General features: G+C 42.0%; 1 protein-coding gene across 9 annotated transcripts in view; it reads left to right on the forward strand.

Annotated features, from left to right (window-relative positions):
• DCUN1D4 (defective in cullin neddylation 1 domain containing 4) overlaps positions 1 to 19,069 on the forward strand; it is an 81,649-nt gene extending 62,580 nt beyond the window's left edge. For 8 of the 9 annotated variants that reach the window (XM_028506046.2, XM_028506047.2, XM_028506049.2 and 5 more), the window contains 4 exons: positions 412 to 520; positions 13,394 to 13,498; positions 15,584 to 15,686; positions 15,803 to 19,069. In XM_028506046.2, the coding sequence (XP_028361847.1) occupies positions 412 to 520; positions 13,394 to 13,498; positions 15,584 to 15,686; positions 15,803 to 15,858 (373 nt within the window). In that variant the 3' untranslated portion in view covers positions 15,859 to 19,069. The remainder of the gene's footprint in view (positions 1 to 411; positions 521 to 13,393; positions 13,499 to 15,583; positions 15,687 to 15,802) is intronic. The other variant, XM_036020396.1, reaches the window with a different exon arrangement.
• The last annotated feature ends 4,853 nt before the right edge of the window (positions 19,070 to 23,922 follow it).

Genomic DNA, 23,922 nt, shown 5'->3' on the forward strand with positions numbered 1-23,922 from the left:
ACAATTGGGGAATTGGCAGTGTGGGTTGTATATTAGCTAAGAAAGTTAACACTGATAGAATATTCAAAGTGATAATGGTATTTAAGTGCTTAGGGGTGTCATTATGTTGGCAACTTACTTTCAAATGCTACAGAAAAAAGTACGTGTATGTGAGAGGGAACGCCAGTGTGGCGACGTTCACTGTGAACCGAAGGGATGGGTAGGTATACGGGCGCTTATTTAGTATTCTTCCAGCTTTCCCGTGCATTTGAAATTTTTTGAAATAAAAAGTGTAGGAAAAAAAAATAGGTCATCATGGGTGTGTTCCAGCATTGGAGTCTTTATTCTGTCTTTTGGTATTGTGTTGTGTATTATTGCCCCAAAATAAGAACAGAAACTCAGGTTATAATTTGCTTTATTCTGTTTTTCTAGATGTGATACAACAGAAAAACTCAGAAATACTTTGGATTACTTAAGATCATTACTAAATGATTCTACAAACTTTAAACTTATTTACAGATATGCATTTGACTTTGCACGGGTGAGTTCTCTGGAGCCTATCCAGACGTGTCCCTCTCCTCCCCTCCCCTTTTATTGCCTTCCGAGGTCTGTTTTTACAAACGACAGCGAAGAAGTTAAATAAGGACGCCAGTTAGACTTCCTTTCTACGTGTAAACTTTCTAAACTGACTTTGATTGTGGGCAAAAATGTATGTTAGCAAAAAGCTGTAGTGGCAGACCTTGAATGGTGCTTGCTATTGTCTTGGTAATTTGTAAGTGGGCATGTTATGGACCCTGTTCCAAATACCTCTTAGATGAGCTTGAAAAGGCTCTTCTCATGAAACAACAAACCTCTTCCTCCCATAGAGTTCACTAGAAGAAGCTAACTAGATCTAATCCATTTTTATTTGGGGTGCTGTATTATGTTTGGAAATCATTTGAATTTCAAACCTAACCTAATTTCAATGAACATTATTCCGATGTAACTTCTAATTAGTTTGAGAAGTAATCATATTATTACCTAGTGAACCAGACCCAGGTATGTGACAGTGGTTCTGTTGTGACATAAAGTCTTATTTTTTCAGCCTGGTAACCACAGGTAGAATTCTGAGGCTTGAGTTGGCATTGTGTTCATTCATATACAATCCACAGCTCATACAATTATACTTTTTTCAAGAACGGTATTTTCTGTTATGTGTGTGTGTTTACTGGAGTCAGGTAACTAGTCTTTCTTGATTGCATTTTTAAGTGAATTTTTAATTAAGGCTGAGAACCCAGTTTCAAATGTTTGTTTTGTTTTGTTTTTTCTTAGCACCATGCTGATTTTTTCACATTTTACCTGCTTTGGCTCTACTAGTTCAGCACCAAAGATTTATTCAGTGATGAATTTTGGTGCATCTACAATGATACATTAGTGGTTTTCTGTGGTGTCCTCATTTGTGAATTTTTATATTACTGCAACCTTCAAATAAAATGACAACATGCATGAAGATTCATAGATTAGAAATTATATGGTAAAATTCAGCTAGAATGTTTTACTAAATGGCATTTCTATAATTACATATAGAAGTTGTTTGGCAAATGCTTTTAAAATAGCTGCATAGTTTCTAGGATTAAATATTTTATTACATGAAATTTTATTTTCCTTTCATGGTCAGCTGTTTTCTATTATATGGGTCAAAATTTGGTTAGAAGCATTATACCTGGAAAATGGGGCTTATTTTCTCACTTTCCTGTTTGGCGGTCAGATGTTCCCACACGTCCACTACTTTAGACCTAGGTTGCATTTACTCCTCCCTGGCTTTCCATCCCACCCTCGGTCAGTCTCGGGGGCCATCTCATGAGGGCCCCTTCGGTCACCTCTTCCGCGGTGCTCCTGCCCCAGCTTGCTGGTTGAGGCCCTCATTACTCCTTCCCTGCACCGCCACCACCATAGCCTTATTTCCACCTTCTCATCCAGCTTTCACGTCAGTGGGGTGTCGCTCATCTTCATGCAGCCCCAGGCTCACTCAGCCGCCTTCCAGTTCAGAGAAGCCTTCAGTCCCTCACCTCTGCTTTTACGTTGTGCTTCACTGTGTGCGTGGTGCAGTTGCTCTCACAGCCGCTCTCAGTGACAGGCAGGGATGCATTGAGTCTGCTTCACAGAGGGGGAAAGTGGGCCTCAGAGAAGTGGAGAAGTTGAACCATGGTCCCGTTGTTAGTCAGCAGTAGACCCAGGACTCATGGCCAGGTTCTGGCTCCTGCTCCAGTCTGCAGGTCCCTCCAGGCCCTTGGAATCCAGTCCCAGGCTTCCTCTGCTGTGATGCCTGCAACACTGGCGTAGTGAACTTGAACTAGCTGTTCACTGAGCCTGCCACCTGCTTGTTTGGCCTTCCCACTCTCTGTCTTTGGTCACGCTGGACTTCTGGCTAGAGCCCTGTTTGCACTCACACAGCTCTCCGCATTGTTACGCTTCTGAGCCCAAGCCACGTGCTTCCACTTTCATTCAGCCTCGCCTGCACCTCCTTGTCCTGGAGGGATCTGGGCCTTCGTGTACATGGTGCTCCTGTCTCTGCTGGCTTGGCTTTGGGATTAGGTAACGGCCCTAATTTTATCTGCCAGCAGAGTTCTTGACTTCTAAGTTAGGATCAGTAAGGAGAGGATCAGTAAATATTAGTGATTAAACTGTTTTACATGAGGATGGATAACAACCACTCCACCATTCAGTTAAATTATGCTGTAAGATAAATTTTTTATTGAATCCTTTCTTTTTTGTCTTGTTTTGTTTAGCTTTACCCACGTGTTTTGAGATACTGTATTTTCATTTGTATTCAGCTAAAAATACTTTCCAGTTTCTCTGGTAATTTTTTTTTTTGACTCACTGGTTATTCAGAAGTGTGTTGTTTGTGTGATTTTTGCAACTAATCATTTTGTTATTGAAACCTAGTTTAATTCTGTTGTGGTTGGAAAACATAGCCTGTATAATTTAAGGCCACTCAAGTGTACGGAGGCTTGATTTACAGTTCAGAATGTGGTCTGCGGCGGTGAGTCTTCTGTGTGCACCACAAAGGAAGGGATATGCTGAGGAGTGTTTCATAAATCTCAGCTGGGTCAAGTTGGTGGATGGTGGTGTTCAGTTTTCTATGTCCTTATTGATTTCTGTCTACTTGTTCTATCAATTACCGAGAGAGGAATGTTGAGTTCTCCAACTGTAATATTTCTCCTGTCACTTCTATCATTTTTTTCCCGTTATTTTGAGGCTTAGATATTAGGTTGAGATGCACTTAGTATTGTTATATCTTCTTGAAGAATTGACCCTTAGTATTCGGAAATGTCTCTATCTTCGGTAATATTACTTGTTCTGAAGTCTGTAGCCATTCTAGCTTTTTTTAGATTAACGTCTACAAGATATGTCTTTTTTTTTATACTTTTACTTTTAACTTATTTGTGCCTTTATATTTAAAGTGGGTTTCTTTTTTTTTAAAAGATTTACTTATTTTTTAATTTTTTAAAAGATTTTATTTATTTATTTTTAGAGAGGGAAGGGGGAGAGAGAGGGAGAGGGAGAGGGAAAGAAAGAAACAATGTGCAGTTGCTGGGGGTCATGGCCTGCAACCCAGACATGTACCCTGGCTGGGAATCGAACCTGCGACACTTTGGTTCGCAGCCCGCGCTCAATCCACTGAGCTACGCCAGCCAGGGCTTAAAGTGGGTTTCTTACAGATAGCATACAGTTGGGTCTGACAATTTCTGTCTTGGGATGCGTAAACCATTTATGTTTTTTTAAAAAAGATTTTATTTATTTATTTTTAGAGAGAGGGACAAAAAGAGGGAGAGAAACATTAGTGTGCAAGAGAAACATACATCGGTTGCTTCTCGCATGCCCCCAACCAGGGATCTGCCCTGCAATCTAGGCATGTGCCCTGACTGGGAATCGAACCAGTGACCTTTCACTTTGCTGGACAATACCCAGCTCACTGAGCCACACCAGTCAGGACTAAACCATTTACATTTAATGTAATTATTGATATGGTTAAGTTTATAACTCCTATCTTGCTATTCCCTCCCCTATTTGTCCTATCTGTTTTGTTTGTTTGTTTCATTTTATTTATTTATTTTTAGAGAGAGAGAAAGCAAGGGAGAGAAACGTCACAAGAGAGATACATTGATCAGTTGCCTCTCACATGCCCCCAACTGGGGATGTGGCCCACAACCCAGGCATATGGCCTGACTGGGAATCAAACTGGTGACCCTCCATTCAGAGGCTGGCACACAGTCCACTGAGCCACACCAGCTAGGGCTGCCCCATCTGTTTTTCCTCTTTTCATGACTTCTTTTGGATTGAGTTTTTTTGTGCTTTCATTTTATTTCCACTATTACCTTTGTATGCTGTCTCTCTCCTTCTCTTGTACTTTTCTTTTGGTTGCTGTAAGTTTTATAGTACATATCTTTAAATTTTCATAAATTTTCTTGAAGTAGTAATACCTGTTTCATGTACAATGCAAGAACATTTACAGCAGTGTGCTCTTTGCCCACCCATACTTGCTGCTGTTGTCATGCATTTTACTTACATGGATGCTGTAAGTCTCACAGTACATCATATTAGTTTATTCAGGCTGTTTTAACAAACTCCAGAGACTGAGTAGTTTACAAACAACAAAAATTTATTTCTTGCAGTTCTGGAGGCTGGGGAGCCCAAGATTAAGGCGCCAACAGAGTAGACAGATTAGATGTCTGGTGAGAGCCCACCAGCTATAACCTCACAATGCTGGAGGGGAAGAGGGCGCTTTCTGGGGTCTTTTTATAGGAGCACCAGATCCACCTTCATGAGGGCGGAGCCTAATTACCTCCCCAAGGCCCCACCTCCTAATACCGTCACCTTGGGGGTTAGGATTTTAACCTGAATTTTGGAGGGATACAAACATTGAGACTGTAGCACATATTGTGTAAATGCCTTTTAGACCAAACATTTAGGCCATAGCACATATCTTGGTAAAAATGCCTTTTATATTTATCCAAATATATATCATTTCTGTGCTCTCCATTTGTTTAGATACAGATTTGTATCCGGTATCATTGGCCTTCTGCTCCCAAAATTTCCTTTAATGTTTCTCATGGTATAGATCTTCTGGTGATGAGTTCTCGGAGCTTTTATTTTGCCTCCCTTGTAGAAAGGTACTTCTCTGGATAAACGGTTCTAGGTTGATTGAATATTCTTTCAGTACTTTAATGCTATCTTTCTATTGTCTTCTGTCTTGGGTAGCTTCTAATGATACGCCTAGAGTTGTGCATTATTCCTCTGAACACGACGTCTTGTTTTCCAGCTGCTTTGGTTCTTTTCACTGCTTTTCCCAAGTTGATTATGATGTACCTGGGCATAATTTCCTTTATGTTTGTTCTGGTTAGGGCTTGTTGAATTTTTTGATCTGTGGGCTAATAGTTTGTCTTAAATTGGAAAAGTTTTCAGCTGTTATTTCTTCAAACATATATTTTGTTCTTCCTCTGCTCTCCTTCTGGGACTGTGGGTTATGCCTATGTTAGATGTTTGATACTGTCCCACAAGCTCTGATTACTGTGTCTTCTAATATTAATCTTTCCTACAGTGTCTACTGTACTGTTAATCCTGGCCAGTATATTTTTCATTTCAGATGCTGTTATTCTTCAGCTCTGTAAGTTCCATTTGGGTCTTTTTTTGTATGTTCCATTTCTCTCTTCATCTTGATAATGTCTTCTTCCACCTTCTGGAACATCCAGAACGTATTTATAACAAGTGTATTAACAACTTTGTCTTCAGTGTCCACCATCCTGCCATTTTCTAGGTCTCTTTCTCTTGGTTAATTTTTATCTTGGCCACGAGTCATATTTTATAGCTTCTTTGAATTCGTAATAGTTTTTTTTTATTGGATGCTGGATATGATAAATTTTAATTTGTTGGTTGCTAGGTCTTCTGTATTCTTTTAAATAGTTGGATTTTTAGATTTTTCTGGTACGTAGTTAAGTTACTCGGGATCAGTTTGGCTCTTCGAAACGGCCAGACCCGAACACCCTTCAGCCTAAGGGTGATTGAGCCCCACCCGTCTCGTAAAGCAGGACCCTTTTGAGGATTCTACTACCCTGGGCCCTGAGCTCTTTCCCCTCTGGCTTGTGGGCTGGCACACTGCTCCCGGCCTTGTGCGAGGCTAGGAGTTTCTGCTGACGTTTTTACAGTGGCTCTCCCCTTGGTTCAGGGGCTTCCCTCTCACATACGCATAGATGGCCCTCGTCACAGAGTGGGGAGACAGTGTGGGTCTCCAGATTGCTCTGTGCGGCTCCCACCTTGCTAGAATTTTGGTTCACAGATTTTAGTTACCTTGGCCTCCTCAAACTCTGTCTTTCCCAACTCAGCGAGGCCCGGGGCTTTGTTCATTTCCCCTTCCGGTGCCGTGGGGCCTGGAAACCACCCCTACACAGCGAGTGGCGTCACTGTACGGCTGGCCTTGTGCTTCCTTCTTCTCGGGGCCACAGACCTGGGCCGCCTGTTGGCCAGTGGGTGAAGGCCATCATTTCATGTATTTTGTCCACTTTTCTGGCTCTTTAAAGTGAAAAGGAAAACCTAGTTTCTCTAACTCCATCTTGGTTAGCAGCAGAACCCAAACAGCTTTTTATCCCTACAGTCTCTTTTTTTCACTATAAAAATGACTCCTAGAGGCAATAACTTACAGTTAACAGCAGACCTTTTAAAATCAAACTTTTAATGGAAATTAAATTTTCTGATAGTTTTTTAAAAAAGATTTTATTTATTTTTAGAGAAAGGGGAAGCAGGGAAGAAAGGGAGAGAAACATCAATGTGCGGTTGCCTCTTGTGTGCCCCTACTGGGGATCTGGCCCAAAACCAGGCATGGGCCCTGACTGGGAATTGAACCGGTGACCCTTTGGTTAGAAGGCCTATGCTCAATCCACTGAGCCCACACCAGCCAAGGCTCTGATAGTTTTAATACCCTAATTATTCTCTATTGCAAATAACAATGGCATATGTTAAACATTATACTTTAATATACCAGGAAAGAAACTAGACAGTACCATACCCCTTTAATATCTCCCCAAATGGTAGTCCTAAGGTGCGACCATTTCTTTTTTCACCTTCGAACTTTGTAGCCAATTAATAATGGTACCTGGCTATCAAGTTATATTTTTTTTCTCCTAATTTTACTTTGACTTGAACTTACGTGTAGTGCTGTGGATGTCATACGAAGTCATCTGGTCCTGTCTTGTCATCTATGCAGATAAATAAACAGAGCCACAGAGGAGGGGACAGCAGGTCCTGAGCTTGCCCCTGAGGTACAGGCCAGTGTCCCCTTCACAGAGCCACCTCACCTCCCCTGACTCACAGCTGTCACCGTCCTCTGGGATCTTGTTAGAGGAAGGTGGTGGGATGTAAGTTCAGGGGCAGTTCTCTCATACGAGCCAGTTTTGTCCCAGTATGTTTATGCATGGGGGTTTTCATCCAATATAAATTTTACTTATTATGTAAGCAAATACTGTATGAATTCCTTTAAATAAAAAAGCCATTTTTTTCATGATCTTCCCTTTTAACAGGCCCTAGAGAGAAAAAGATTGGCAAAGAGAAAGAGATAAAAGACTAAATACAATCATGTTTTGTTGATCTTTGAATAGTTATTAAACATCAGTTAAATTTGATTTTTCTACATTCTCTGTGTCAGAGGCAAGGCATGATGCTGAAAGTCACGGACAGATCGACACTGGGAATTCTGAGAAGGATAATTGCTGGGCTGGGAGAGGCACTGACAGCAGCGTCTTGGCCCAGACAGGAGTAGACACCGTGAACGTATTAGCGATGCTGCTCTTGTATTTTGTTCTAATGGTGTGGTCCAGCTCGTCCCAGGAAGGAGGGAGTGATGGGATGGATTGAGAGGGAGGAGTGTGTGAGCTTGGAGGGCAGAGGACAGTTGAGAGGTGAGAGGGGCCCTCCTGGAGGGATTGGGATGGATCTCCATGGAACCAGGAAGGAAGTAGAGTTGGGAGAAGCTGCTAGATGGAGAGAAAGGGTCGCCTTCAAGGTGAGGGAGAAGGATGGCAGTGGGCCAGAGGAGAATGGGAGATTGCTCTGGGGTGGGGGAGTCTTTGCTTTCCCACTCCTTGAAATGAAGTTTTAAGAAGTGGTAAACAGAGGGCTTTCTGGAGGCAGAAGCCGCCTGTCCCTGGAAGCACTCACTTTTCTAGCACTGGGTACCAGGCTGTTCCCCGGCTCTGAGGAGATGTTTCTGGCCGGTGTAAGAGGTCACATGTGTTAAAGTTAATGCATCTTCTTTGTCTAAGTAAAACAGTAGCTTAGCCATTTCCATTTAAAGTAGAAATGATAATGGGTGTTACTCATGGAATTGCATAAGGAAAATTTGCAGGGTTTTGTACTCATCAGAGAATACCGCCCGACTCTAACCTCAGTCTGTTGTGACCATTTTGATTCCTGTCCTTTTCTAACTTGTGTCTGACTTCTTTACTATATTTGTCAGTATATTTGTTTCCTTCTTATACAACTTCCCCCAACACACCACACATAGACCTCTCTTTTTTCTCATATTTTCATTGTAAATTACAAAGAAAAGAGAAGGTAGGTCAAGGTGAGGACAAGAGTAGGAAGATGATGAGACAGCTAATCCCACGTCTCTTATCCTTGAAAACCCTGTCAGCTTTATCTTAAGATTACTCTTTGTTTGTAACGTATATAAATATTGAATCACCATGTTGTACACCTGAAACTAATACAATACTGTATGTCAGTTATACCTCAGTTAAAGAAATTGCTCTTTGGTTATCACAGACACAGATTTACTCAGCAGTTACTTATAAAGCTGATGGGACTGTGTGTCAGTTTATATTTACATCTCTCCCTGCCGTGACCAGTGTGGCTCTGTCGGTTTGGCATTGTGCCGGCAAGTGAAAGGTCGCCGGTTTGGTTCCTGGTCAGGGCACCTGCGTGGTTTGCGGGTTCGGACCCCCATTAGGGCACATACAAGAGGCAACCAATCAATGTTTCTCTCCCTCTCTCTCCCTCCCTTCCCCTCACTCTAAAAATAAATAACATCTTTAAAAAATAATAAATAAATCTCTCTTCCTTAATTACTTCTCAGGGAAGTGAGACAGCACACAGTGAAGAGCTCGGGTTTGGAATCGGTCCCCCCGTTCAAGTCCCAGCTCTCCACCTTCACGACTCTCATTTTTAACTCCCTTTGCCACAGTTTTCGTATTTATAAATTGGGGGTAATAACAATACCTATCTTAAATGGGTTGTTGTATTAAATGAATTTAAGTATAAGGTACTTAGAACAATTTGTGGCTGAGATTAATTCTCATTTCTCAATAAAAGTAAACCATAGAATTAGAAATAGCGTTGAATTATGATTCACTGACATTACTTAGGTGTCTGTGAACCTCCTTATTTTCCAAGATGAATACATAGTAGTAGAATCTGTACCAAATAAAATGATGAGGAGAAACCTCATCATTTGAAGATTGTTTTTCATTTATTAAAGAAATGTCCATAATGAAGCTTAGTTACCTTGCAAACATTGTGATCTGTAAAATAATGCTGAGTAAGTTCAAAGAGCATAATTATTTAGATTCATTTTTCCCAGCAGGACACTCTTGGGTTTTATGACTTTTAAAAATGTGTATTAAAAAGAAAAAAATCTCCCATTTAAAAAACTGATTTGCTATATTTTCACTTTTATAAACTGTCACATTATTTAAGGTTCAAGTTAGAGTTCTCTTTTTACCTTTTGTTTACTTAGGTAGCTGTGTTAGGTAGGACTGCATTTTCTCTTTATTTTTTGTAATCTCTCTGGTCTCAAATGGAATTCTATGATATATGTCGTGGGTCTTAATTTTGGTCCTTTTGATGGTGACCATTTATGTTTGTGAATCGTGGTCACTTACATGTTTTTTCAGTCCAACTAGTTCTTGAAAATCTTGGGTATTTCTTTTACTTTTGAAGATGTTTTTCTTTATAATTTTAATAATTAAAGGTTTGCCTTTTAACATACACACTTTAAGCCACAGGTGGCAAACACAAGGCCCGCAGGGCGAATCCGGCCCTCCACCTTGTTTTATCCGCCCGGCACCTTGTTTCTATGGGGCGGCAGCGCCGAGCTCCTTGCCCCTAGTTAAGGAGTAGTTACATTCATACAGTCCTAAAGTTACATGCGGCCCTTTGAAGGCAACCGTGAGGCTGATGTGGCCCCCGGTGAAAATGAGTTTGACACCCCTCTTCTAAGCCATCAAACTTTGTGAAAATTGGAAATAGGTCATCCGAAATTGCTGGGAGACTCTGAAGGGCATATCAGGATGCAGAGATGGTTGAAGATTCATTTTTATAATATCATATTTGCATGTATACAGTATATATTTGTTTCCATTATTGGTTTTAAGTTACTTGTGCCATTTAAGGGAAAAATGCTTAATTTTCACATATCATACAAAGACTTATCCTGGAACAGTCTTAGATAAACAAAGGCAGTCATTTTTTTTCATATTAGAACTCCGAATCAGACCTTAATAAAAAGCCATTATTCTGTTCATTAGCTGTTATTAGTCTTTAGCTGGAGGAGTGCATTTATTCCATATATAAAACACAACTTCTTAGAATAGTCACATTGGGATTCTTTGGTTTTGTATCTATATCACTAAGAGGCCTGACCTCATCTGTAACTATTCTGTTTAATCTGTGATTAAGGAAGACAAGACAGAATCCATTTGTATATTGAAGGGGGTTGGTATATCTTTGGTGTATGGAACCTGTTCAGTTTTTTGTTATTTGACAAGTACACAATTTAAAGTTTTTCTTTGAAAATTAAAATTTATTAAATACATACCAGCACATGTGAGGTCAAGAGGTGGGCAGGGCGGAAAGTTCCATTTCTCCTTTACCCTTGATGGGCCTCCTCAGGGTTACTTTCTGCTCAGATGCTGACCAGGGCACGCAGGAGTCTGCCCTGGCTCCATGGTGGAGGCCCCCGGGCAGTGTTCATAGTGCACCATTTTAATTTCTTGTGAGGAGCTTCTGGATGTCTTTGCTATATACTCTTTGAATTAGTCAAGGTGATTATTGTGTTTTTAAAAAATGCCCTGCCCCATAGCATCCTGGGAGGTTCATTTCACTTGTAACCGGGAACCCCTTGGCAGAGAATGCGTTGGGGTCGTTGCTGTCAGAGGAGCCCCCGGGCATGTCTCCATTTTGATGGTCGGCAGATAATTGGTTGTGGGATCTCTTGACGGTGTTGTTCTTTAGGAATCCTGAGTGTTTCCAGTTGTGGTCATTTGCACGTAGCCTCAAATTTACCGACAAGCGGTGGTGGTTACCAGTGAGATGCCACCGTTCAGATCTCGAGTGCGTCCACAGTGTCTTTCTCTCGTTTGCTAGGCAGAAGATGGTGTCAGTGGGCGCGAGCTGCCGCCGGCACCCTTGCAGGGTGAGTGAGTGAGTGCTGTTCAGCCTCCGGCCCCGTGAGTCTGGTGCCTTTCCTCCCTGCTTGGGCCTCGCTGCCCACCAGACACATGCCTCAAAACCCTTCGTGATCATGTTTGTCAGATGATTATGTTGTTGCCAAGAGTCTTGTCCAGGTCTTTCGTATCTTTTTCTTTTCTTTTTGTCACCGTAGTGTATGTCCACTGTGATGGGGACATAGGCATTGATGATGTTGGGAAAAGGCACAGTACACATCGTGGCAAGACCAGTGATTTAGGGTTAGTGAATGCCTACAAACTTCTCTAAGGGAAAGCTTTTCCCAAGTGCCAGTGTTGTCAGCCCCATGCTGCGTTGGCTGTTCAGCAAGTGACCTTTGGGCCGGTGCTGTGGTGCCACGGGTGTTTCCAACAGCCCACCCATTCTTCTTGTGGATGGCTTGATGGCGTAGTGTGCTGTTGCCATCTGCCTGCACCTGTGTTAGAGGGTAGGAGGAAGTTTTCTGTGTTGTGCAGTGCATCACTGTAGAAGCCCTTGAAATGCAGCAGACTGATGAGGCTTCATTGGCAAAAGGTGAGCAATCTCTAGAACTCCTTTTCTCTTGTCCGCTCTTCGTCGGGACTGCGACGGCCCGAGCAGGGTCCTGTGCACGGCCAAGGGTCGGGCAGAGAATGCAGTGGGAAGGAGGCCCTGCTGGTTTGCATTGAACCATGGAATTGGGGTGACTCCGTGGTCACCAGACTTAGTGGTGTGTCCTGTAACTTAGTGGTGTGTCCTGTAATGGAGCCACCTGACCTGGCCGGGTTGTGGCCAGTTGTTATGTTTTATGACTGGGAACAAAGGCCTGTCACACCTCTTTGTGTATCTTCATCTACCTTGTTTGCCATTGTTGAGTTGAGGCCCTTACCTTTGCTGTATTGTTTAAGTCCTTCACTTTTAAATTCAGTGTCAAGGCCAGAAATTCTCTGGGTACTAAAGAGCACTGCACCGAGGTAATAATGTCTTCTATCGGGAGATAGGTCTGGCTGCATAGGTTGCTGATGGTGGTCAAACACCAGATTCCACCACAAACGGGAGGGCCGGGAACCTCCCCTCCATTGTAGGAAAGTACTTTTGCGAATTTCCACGGGAGTCAGGACACCACGTGGAGGCTAGCTTCGGGTATATGTGAGGTCACCACTTGCGGCACCAGGTTCTCTGTGCCCTTTCATAGAGACTCTCCACTTGCAGTTCTGGAACAGAGATTTATAAGAAGGTAAAGAATGAGCAATTAGGATCCTTAATCACAAATATGAGTGGAATAAATTTAATCTGCCCTTTTCAGGTTTATGCACTCCTTTTTCTGGTTTCTTTGTGAAATGTCTTTCACTTGGTTACTAGTTAGGGCTATTCTGCTGGGAGATTTCACATCCCTGAAAATCCAAGGTAAGAAGAACTGTAATAGACAACTTTCTCCCAGAGCAGGTGGATGAAAGGTAGATAAATACACCCACTTACTCCGAGACAACCTCCAGAACCCCAGCATCATTAGCGAGCTGAATTGATTCCTAAGCATGGAAATCAAAACTGTTAAACTTCGTTTAATTAAATTATGGGCTTTGGGGTGAGCAATTGTGATTTGGATAATTATCATAAATGCCAAACAGCAAGGGTTTGAGTTATGGATTTTTATTTATCCCATGAAATAACCGTAGATACTGCTGCTACATAACTAATTGATTTTGCATTAGGGTGACCATCCGGCTGACATGAATCCTTCTCTCGGTATGTTTATCTAGTACTGGAGTGATCGAGCCTTGCATTGTGTTTGACCACCTCCCCTCCCCCACCGTGGTCACGATCCCGGGGTCTATGGGGTTCGATAAATAATCAATGAGCTGTTCACTAAATGTCTTGTTGATGTGAAATAGAAATTTGGATTATTGAATTTTATGATTTGGGGGCATCTGGCTCATCCTTGTTTTTGTTTGTTGAACAGGAAAAGGACCAGCGCAGCCTAGACATAAACACTGCCAAGTGCATGTTGGGACTGTTACTAGGAAAAATCTGGCCCCTTTTTCCAGTTTTTCACCAATTCTTAGAGGTACCAAATTGTTATTTTATCGAATGTGTTTTTGCTTGCTTAGAACTACCAAGTATACTTTATTTAACCGTTGCCTGTAATTTTCTGTGTGTCACGCTTCTCTGTCTGTAGAAACCACGGTGACATAGTTGCCGTCCGCCCGCAGCTCCCCGTTTTCTCTGCGGGTGCCTGTGGGTGCCTGCGGGTGCGTGTGACAGCGTGTCCCCTCGCTCCCGCGCAAGCGCATCAGAGACAGCCACTGTTCTGCCCTTCCCTCTCCTTCAGTGAAGCAAGATTCGCTTTCCTTCGTGGCTTTCAGTGAATTTCCACTTTCCGTTAAGCAAAGATTCAAAAACAGCCATTGGCCTTCTTTCTTACTAAAAGAAGTGTGTAATGTAGTTGCCTTTACTCTTATCTCCAAGTAGCTTGGTGACCTTGAATCTATCTAAGCGTTAGGCAAACTGACACAAATCTCCTTCAGTTTAAATTTTCTTCACATTGGTACTAGCAGTAATCCGGCACTTCACCACATCATTGTTAGCTTAAGTACTGCTGATACAAAACTCCGAGCTGCCGATAAGGAGGATGCGTGGTCCTGACGCAGCGTGATACCGTGGGAGTTGGAAGGACCCGAGGTGTAAGTCTGATCTACTGGGGTCGCCACGGACAGGTATCATCTTGCTCTCCAGCCCCAAACCCCCCTCTTCTTTTTGATTTGCCCCAGGCCCCTTAAAAAATATCCTTTGCTTAAAAGGATGAGGGTGTTGTGTCTTTGAGGAAATCTTGAGCCTTATCCTGACTCCAGCTTCATTCTTGAAATAATCTTTCTTACAATTTACTTTACGTAATTGTCTGGAAAAACTTCCAACTGATAAGATTCTTTAAGGACTGTTATTAAAAATTGCTTGTCACATTACTAACTGGAACTCTTCAAGGAAGTTATAAAAACTAGTTTTAACATAAGGAGTCTTTGTTTACGTGACAGTTCACATCTACAGATGATCTGTTCTCGTTTCCCTGACAACTCCCTGAGCTGTTAACTTTATGTGGAAAATGCGTAGAGACAGACAGGTTCCTGTTCTCAGACTGTAGCAGACTTTGAGCCCGAGGGAAGGGTTTGGAGGCCAGATGACCTCCCTCGCTGCAGCCAGTGCGAGAGTTTGCGTGATTCCGGGAGCCCCACCCCACTGGCTGCTCCACTGGCTGGCTTTTGCTTTTAGTTGCTTAGAACGTTAAACCTGTAGCTTTGTTCTCTTTCTTATTAGTTTTCATTTCCTTTTAAAAGGGGACAGTAATTCTTTCATTTTTAGCTTTTCTTGTGTTTGCATCCTCAGAACCACAGGCTCAACTCGCTTGTCCTTTGTGTGTGCTTGTATTGCTCTCCCGTGTTTCTTTCTGGTATCAGTGGTTAGGACTTCACATGGTTGGGCCTGACTTTTATTTTCAAACCTTTGTACAAGAATACCGTATTTTAAAGTACACATGTGGCATATTTCTCGTCTAAGAGGAATAGAAGACTACCCCATGGCTCTTCTGATTACTCTTACGATCAGATCCCAGTTCTGACTTTATTACAACAGCCGTTTCTTCAGTGGCTGGGGCGCGTAGTCAGTCCTTCTCGAGTCGCCCCTGCTGCAAGTGCCCTCCACCCACTCTGTGACAGAGAGTGTCCTGCTCCTGTCAGGGCGTGTCCTTGGGAGCTGCTCTTCGCTTAGCACTTTCTTTGCGCCAAGCAGGGATGAAGAACTTTATATAAATTGCATGAATTGTCTCTTAATCCTTGCAGCATCTCTATGAAGTATGTAGTATCCCCACGTCCTATAGATGGGCTCCTGTATCCTAGAAATGTCACCTCTAGGGATATAAAATTGTGTTTCTTTTATGTGCTTAGCAGTTTGTGTTGGGCCCCTGTAATATATTTGTAGTGAAAATCATCATCTTAAGTTCTACTCTTGCTCTCTCTTGCTGTCATCTTAGACTGGTGCCTAACATACCAAATGGAAAGAGTTACCCTTTATGAACTGTGTTAAGTTGATTCACACAGCAATTGAAACAGTCCCATTTGTTAATTGTGTCAGTAATTCATACTACTTTTCCCTCCATCAGCAATCAAAATACAAAGTTATTAACAAAGACCAGTGGTGCAATGTGCTAGAGTTTAGCAGAACAATTAACCTTGACCTCAGCAACTATGACGAAGACGGCGCATGTAAGTACCGGCGCTGGTGTCCCCTCCCCCTTCCCCGCCGCTACGCATTTGCCCATCCTTCTCATTGCGAAAAGCCTCAGAGCCGTGTTGTTTTCTCTCTCTCTCTCTCTCTTCAGGGCCGGTGTTGTTGGACGAGTTTGTGGAGTGGTATAAAGACAAACAGATGTCCTAGGACTTGATGCATAGCAGCGCGAGAGTCACTGTTACCACAGTTATGTCAACCATTAGCCATAAATTGCTGTTTGTATCAAAGCGCATGCTGCTTTTCTTGCACTGTCTCCCTTTTGCAGGGACGTTTTTGGTGTTTGCTATTGAATGGGCCAGCTCTGCCTGCTGTGTAGCATTGTTCTCTTGGAAGGCTGCTTTGCAGTTTGTATTTACACTACAGATTGGTGAATTTGCCAACGTCCTCACTGTGATTATGTGTATATTGCTGTTTAAATTTTGTATATGTGTATAAAAAGAAAAAGCTTCACCTAGAGATTATTTCTGCAAAAATGCATTGTAAAAATAATTTTTGTGGCATATTTCTAGTCCCTTTTTTCAAATGAACCAATTATACTTTATTTGGTCTCAAATGTAGCATTTCAGAAAACAAGACAGAACAACTGTTAACCATAAGTAAATGTTGCCAGGATTCACCTTATTGTTCAAGAGGCCAATTTTTGGAAGAGGGTGGGAGTTATAACTTTGCGGAGGCATATGCCAAATATGATTTGGTTTCCTGAATGTGAGCATTTGAAATGATGAGACTGATCATTATTTGAACATACAGACATGCACTATGTCATCGGTCATTTCCAGCGTGCAAGATACAGGTTTTTCTTTTTTAGTGTTAAAAAGCTGTAGTAATTTGAATATAGGTACAAATGAACAAACTAAATTTGCACCATTTTTTTAAATGGAATGGTTATAAACTCTTTCTTCAGTGGTTTTTCTTTCTCTTCTGCATTCTTTTTGTCGGTATTTGGTCTGCTGATGCATTCTCTGCCATTCTGAGTAAAATCTGTTTTGCCTCCTCCATGGAAACCCAGTGGTTTGCTGGCATTTTATAATTGCAGAGCAATTTTAGTTGTGGCTTGAAGTTTTAGTTAAGCTTTCATGGTATCTAATTTTTTAGTTTTTTGGAAAAAGAGCTCTATTATAAGTGAGAGGTGTTTTGTTTTGTTTTCCTTTTTGTTTCTTTCACGCTAGGCTTTTCCCTGGCAGAATGTCCGCTGCAGGCAGTGGACACGAAACCACCAGCATTGTGCTAACCCTGTCACATAGTAGGACCTTTCCTGGAGAGCACTCAACGTTACCTGAGTGATTTGTACACAGAGGTGATAGCCTTTATTTATGTGGATGAGAAAACAGGACAGGATTTTTAGGTTTGTATTTTATGTCTTTTTTTTTTCCCTCCCCTTGCCTTACTATTTTTAGGAAATGTATAGATGACATTTTTTTCCCCTCAACTATCTGGTGCTATTGAATGACTAACTTAGCCCCTAAAGTTTTGTGAAAATGCAAAAGTCTGATGATTTCAACCCAGTAAAAAGCTCCCGGGGCGTTTGAGTTAAGTGAGTGCTACTGCTGTGAGCAAGATCGTGATTGAACGAGTAACAGCTGGAAGAGGTTCGGATCATTTCAAAATCTGGCTTGAAAATCTGGAATAAATGTGAACCTTTAAATGCCATTAAATGAGCAAAGCACACAGCTACTCTTGACCACTATTTCACAGTTTTTTTGCAAGCAGTGTTCAGATTTAATTTTTTTTTCCTGTCACCGAACCACCAAAACCAGAAATTTTGTATGTATATACAGCGTGTGCACACGTACTAAATCATGGTCCGGTAGAATTAGAATTACTTCCTTTTTCTACCAAGTAGAAAGGTTTGGTTTGCTGTGAAGTAAACCAGAAGTTTGAAAAACTCTGTAGTGATTAAGCATACTCAGTCATTCCTTGTTTTGGGATTGTAGACTCACTTTTCCCTTGTAAGTTCATACCAGTTTGCGCACCTTAATACCTGAAGAGAACAGGAGAGCCCGTGGCAGGCATCGCCCTGGAGACCGGCGTGTCGGAAGGGGCTCCGCTCCCACGGCGCCGTGCCAGCGGCGATGGCCGCGGGTTCAGGTCTGTGGAGAACTTGATTCATTTCAGAGATACCCCTTGAAGTTTAAAAAAATAGTCATAATGTGAAGTCAACAGTTCTGAAATTTGGTCAACTATAAATCAGAAATGAATATATAAATATAAATCATAGATTAAATTATTTTAAGTTATTGTTAGAGACTAGAGACTTTAAAACACTAAGCACAGTTAATCCTAAAATAAAGGACTGTTACAGGGGAGATGTTACATTTCGTCCACAGTGACCATTTGATGACGGGGGGACAACCCAAGTTAACTACTTCATGAGGTGTTCTGTGAAAGTATTCTAAAGAGATTATCTTGCATATGTAGAAAACTCCAAATAATCTCTAAACTCCCTTGAAAAATAAACCTCTGACGGCAGAGTGCCTGCCCTTGGTTTTCTTGATTTTATGCAGTTATTTTTAAGGGGCGGGAAAGGGATCAGATAATAAGATACCTTTTCTCTAAAACGTCCCCCAGTTACGTGAAACTGAGCAATCATCAAGCACTTATTACTGGCTAATGTTAAATAAATCAGGGTGCCTTCTTCTGGTTTTCTTTATGGCCCAAGCCGACACCCTTCCTCCCTGTCCATTGTGTTCTGAGCTCCACGTTGCAATACTCCGTCGTAAGGGACTACGACTCGGAGACGTTTACTGCTGCGGTAGGTCAGAAACTTCACGATTTCGTCTGCCATAAACATCCACTGTAATGTTACTTGCAGCTGTTTTGAAGCATGAACTCTGAATTAAGTTTTCTATAAATCTGACTAGAGAAACCTCCTGGTTTAACAGCAGATTTCTGTTGCCTCTCAGTCTCCATTTTAACAGTGCTTTTGAAGTTTATACGAAAAGCTTTAAAAGTTTGTTTGTGCCCTTGGTTTTTATTCTTACAACTGCTAAAATACCTCTGTAAGCCTTATCTTTTATTCCTTAATGTGTTACATTGTATAATAAATGTATAGAATTCATCGCCCAACTACAATGTTGGATGTCTGTAAATGAGACCAAAACGTGGGTTGCTTTTTTCATAAAATAATTTCCTTCGGGGGGTTACTGTTAAACAAACAGCAGCTAACCTGTAACTGTGAACGCTTTGTGTCGTCAGTATTTGCATCACATCCACACACGTGTGCAAGTCCTGTGACTCCCAGCCTAATCAGATACTGTTATGCCACCTAACTTGAGTACAGCAAACTGGTTTAGGTTTTAACGGAATTGATGTAAGATGATAGCCCATAAATAAAAAGTATTTGTGTTTGGTTTCAGAACTGCTTTGTGAATTCTTTTTCTCTGGCTTTTCCCCCACAAAACCACTCAAGGTAGTTTTAAAAGTATTTTGTTTGTTATTCTTTTTCTTTTCCCCAACTTTTTATATTGAAAAATTTCAAAGCACAGGAAAAAAATGCAAGAATAATATAATGAACATCCATATCCCTATTGCCTAGGTTTTCCAATTTTTAACATTTTGCCACATTTCTACGCTACTCTGAGTGTGCGTGTATTTCTCTCTATAAATATATATATTTTTTTCTGAACCCCTGAGAGTAAACTACATTATGACACTTTATATGTAGTATTTCCAAGCAAAGGCATTCTTATAACCACAAAACAGTGATCACATTCAAGACATTTAATACCGGCCCAGCACTGTTACCTAATACACAACCTGGATTAGAATCTCCCCGCTTGTGCCTGTTTGATAGCTATTATTTTATTTTTAATCTAGGCATAAGCATTGCATTCGGTCGTCATATCTCTGTGGTCTCTTCATCTGAAACACAGTACAGTGCAAACACTCCTCCAACAAATAGTGACTTAAGGAAATATACCACCGTTTGTTGTGTATTTCTAAACACTGAGCCGATGCAGCTCCAGGAGCCAGGCGGAAGCGACCGTTTCCACTACCTCCCAGGCTCCCACCCAGTTAGTCTGTAAATGTGTGTCGGCCCTGCTGACCACTCTTTGAAGGTGCCCTGCGCTCTCAGCTCCCTGGCAGCAGGACCTCTGGCACTGGTGGATGCCCAGAAAGGTGTGTGTGTGGAGGAAGCAAGCAAGAAAGCAAGCAAGCAAGCAGCAGAAGCCCTTGACAAGGAATGGCCAGGAACTGAAAAGTCACCTCACGTGAAACCAGGAAGAACTGATACAGACTTGCAGATTTTTAAAAGCTTGAAAGCAACAGAGGAGGTAAAAAACCACTATTTCTAACAAACAGAATCCAGAATCCAGGTGCACTGTTTTACATTGTTGATGTAGATGGTTCTTTCAATTATAATTTGGGCCAAAAGCTGAGGGTCACACTAGGAAAATATTCTTGCTGACACCCACGAAGAGAGAAGGTGGATGGTGGGTGGAGATAAAGGAGAAAGCTTAATCCTAAATTGATAGGAGTGGTGGTGAACTGATAGGATTCTTAACCTTGGCTACAGTGACGGTAGAAAGTCAGGAGGCACTATTATCATTGTGCATTTCTGTTATTCAACAGTAGAACATAGGAACATGAGATGTATTCTCTGGGCAGAAGTTTACATAAAAATGAACACAAGTGGAAGTAAAGTTCTCCAGCAGTGTCGCCAGAACTGAGGGGACGGACTGGGGAGAGGATAAGTCACAGATGTCTGCTCAAGACAAAACCCCGCTGCCTCACCGTTTACAGAAGTTTGCCCAGAAGGAAGGGCATTTTTATAGATAGGTTTTGGGCATAATGGGATGAAGAGGAAAGTGAACTGAAAAGTGGAAAGCCTTGCCCACAGAAGGGGAGGATCATTGGGTCAATCCCAGGCTACAGAAATGCGAGTAGTCAGCCACGTTTTTCATTTTCATTTGTTTGAAATGAAAACAAAAGCAACTCTTCATTTGTTTGAACCTGCAGGAATGTAGAACATGATTTCCATGGTGTTGTGCTGTGTTGCATCGTGTGTAGCTGACTCATCTGAGCTATCCCCAAATCCTGAGGTGAAGGAGAATTTTCAGGAAGAAGATTCGAGTAAAGCTTTTGTGCTTCTCTTAGAAAGCATTGCCTTTGGAACTTTGTTATAGCTAGAAAGAAACAAAATAACCCTGTCAGATGAAGAAATAATACTTCAAGTTCTCGGGTCCTGTCTGCTTATCTAAGCCTGTAGGGCAGAACATAGTCCGAAATAGGGCACATTGACCGCTTGTAACACATTCAGCAGAAAATAGTTTCGGTTGTTTTTCCCTATCGAATTCATTCCTGGCATTTACCTTCAATTGCCTTAACAAAAAAAATAAAATCATCCCATGTATGTAGAAGCACTTGCTTAAAAATTATGGTGAGTAAGGAGGTTATGCTGAGAATAATAATTGGGCACTGAAAAACAAAAATTGACTGTAGTCATTAAATGGAAATTTTTTAACACATCATTTAAAATGTAAATCCCTTCTCCTGACAGCATGTATTCAGTCCTTTGAAAGAGATTTCTTTGCAATCACTGAAGAATGTGGACTGTGATGAATCCTGGCCTGAGAAAGGGAGCTGAAAGGAGTTTGTTTCTTCCTCTGGCACTTTCCAGCGGGGGCATCTCAGAATTGCCTGCCTCTGAATGGGTGAAATTCAAACTGGTGTTCTCTAGAAATCTTCCCAGAAATGTGTGATGGTAAAGAGAGCTGCCGCTGCATTCAATACCAATGAACAAGTCCTTAAAAAGTTTTGGGCCTGCTTCCAGTAGTACAGATATTGAAAGCCATTGTATTGTCTCTCTACTTGATTATTATTTATTTTGGCTTCATGACCTGTGATGGCTGCTAAATAGTCTGCCTTGAGAGTAGGACTTAACAAGGGTTATAATCCTATCACAGATAACACCCCAAGATCACTGAATAAAAGATGAGGTGTCTCCCAGCAACCCATTCTGCATCTCTTAGTGCTCCTAAATCCTTCAAGCCCTTGTTCTTCCTGCAGCAAGGTTGGTTTTCAGAGTTGCAGTGTAATCACTGTGTCAACAAATTTTTATTGTATGTTAGACAGCATTCCTATGTGAAATTGGAAACATGGGCATTGAAGTTTATAAACATGCAGAGCAGGAAATAGATTGAAGAATTCAGAAGGACCTCTAAGTGGGAGGTCTTGTGCCTGTTAGGTTTAAGTGGCATCGGCTACTTGTCAGTGGTAGACCAGAAAGACAGCAACTCAGTTGGAGCAGAGAGTTCTTGTTGGAGAGAAGGGCATAGGGATGGATGGGGACCGAGTGTAAGACTCTCAGTGCACACAGAGACAGCAGTAGAGGTGGCAGAGAGTTTAAGCTTTTAAGAACAAAAGAGTTTGTGGTTGTCACCGAAAGATGGCAATACAATTGATGAAAAGATGCCAACAGAAAGAAAATGGGCTTCCTAGTCGTGGGGAGGCTGCTGACCAAGGAGAAGAATCTTCTGATCTTGGCAGAGCTTAGCTGAGACAGCGAGGAACTGCCCATTTCTGTAAGCAGTAGGAGTCTGCTGTCTTCAAAGCGTTCTGCCCACCACCCTAACTGGTTCAAACCCCCTCCCTTAGGGGAAGGATGATAATAGACTGCCTATTATATTGTCATCAGATTTTTTCCAGCTGGACCCCATTCAGTGTTGGGGGGATCCAAGCTTCTTGGTCTTTATTTGTCTGTTGATTTGAAGACACATGAAATTATACAAATTTATTATTTGTTTCGCTGATGAGAAGCTGGCCAACGTGGGCACCAACGACAGGGATTTTGACACTTTCCTCCTCCCTCCTCGAAGCCGTAGAGCACATTCTGCATTTCCCATTTCAATTTCTGCCTGACCTGACTTCATCTTATAGTGACTGAAAGCCAGTTACTTCTTCCAATTGAGTCCTAAGCCACAAAATGGAAAGTGCCCAAGAAATTCACTAGCAGCTAAAATATGACACATCATATCCTCATGACTCATTTCTTTCTGTAAATGAGATTCTGGGAATGCTTGATCAAAGGAGGAGCTTTCAGAGAAGACAAGGAGAGCCCTGGCGTGGCTCAGGTTGTTTCGGGGTGCCGGGCTGTCTGGGACCCGTGATTCCAGCCCCGGTAACTGTAGGGTGTCTGTCAGCAGGTGGCAAAGTGCTCATTTGCCGGAATGAAGCTTCTCTGAAGCCTAGTGGAGCTGTGCCCACTGCAGTGTCCAGCTTGTCTGGGCAGCGGTCTCAACATGTGAGACCTGCTATGCATGGCTGCTCTCATGCCATTTAATTACATGAATGCTAATTTTAATACTCAGATACTCTGAGATGCCAACTTGGTGCTGCCAGCAACTCAAATTTGTTCCAGTCATTGAAGAAGTAAAGACTGGTCATAGAAATGCCAACTTTACAATGAGTCAGTACTTCCCAAACTTATAATTTCTGCTTCTTGGAGAGGAGCTGATTCAAATTCTCTCACGGGGAGAGACGGGAGTTACGTGGTTTTGATGTTCCTCCAAACTGGAGCAGCAACCAGCAACGTATGAATCAGATGTGTGCCTTTCGCAACTTTAAAATCTTTTTATCAAAGTCGTACGTGAACATGGTTGTGAATTGTGTAATTCAGAAAGGATTCCAATGAATATCAACAGTCATCTGCAGTACTCATTCCCTATTATATTTTTAATATCCAAGAGTTTTCTCTTATTCTATGATGGTTTATCTGTTTACTGCAGAATCATTGTCTTCAGTAAGTTCATCATTTTACCCCATAATCAAATAAGTGATAATCTGCAAGAATATCTACAAATGCACAACTTTTCTTGATCAGAGAGCTGAGAATGCATGCAACCAACTTGAAGCCCAATGACACAGGAACATCCAGGGAGCAGTGTGCCGTGGGCACTTGGTTGGCCAGGGCAGGTGCTTCTAGATGCCCTGTGAGCTGGTAAGAAGAATTCATTAAGACTTTTAATGAATTGCTGAAGGCTGAGTATGACTAACGTGGGAATACAGAGCCCTGTGGAGCCTCACAATATGCACCCTTTGTAAATGCTTCACTGGCCTCAGCAGGCGCTCACAGGAAACACCAGGGAAAGGGCAGGAAGGGTTGTGTCTTGGCCCAGGAACACTGAGTGTTGCAGGTGCCTCTCCGAGAGCCTGCTCTTTGCCTGGGGGAACATGTTACCTCACCCCTCGCTTGGCTCCCCACACACACAG

This window comes from Phyllostomus discolor, chromosome 1, assembly GCF_004126475.2.
Source record: "Phyllostomus discolor isolate MPI-MPIP mPhyDis1 chromosome 1, mPhyDis1.pri.v3, whole genome shotgun sequence".
Lineage (NCBI taxonomy): Eukaryota > Metazoa > Chordata > Mammalia > Chiroptera > Phyllostomidae > Phyllostomus > Phyllostomus discolor.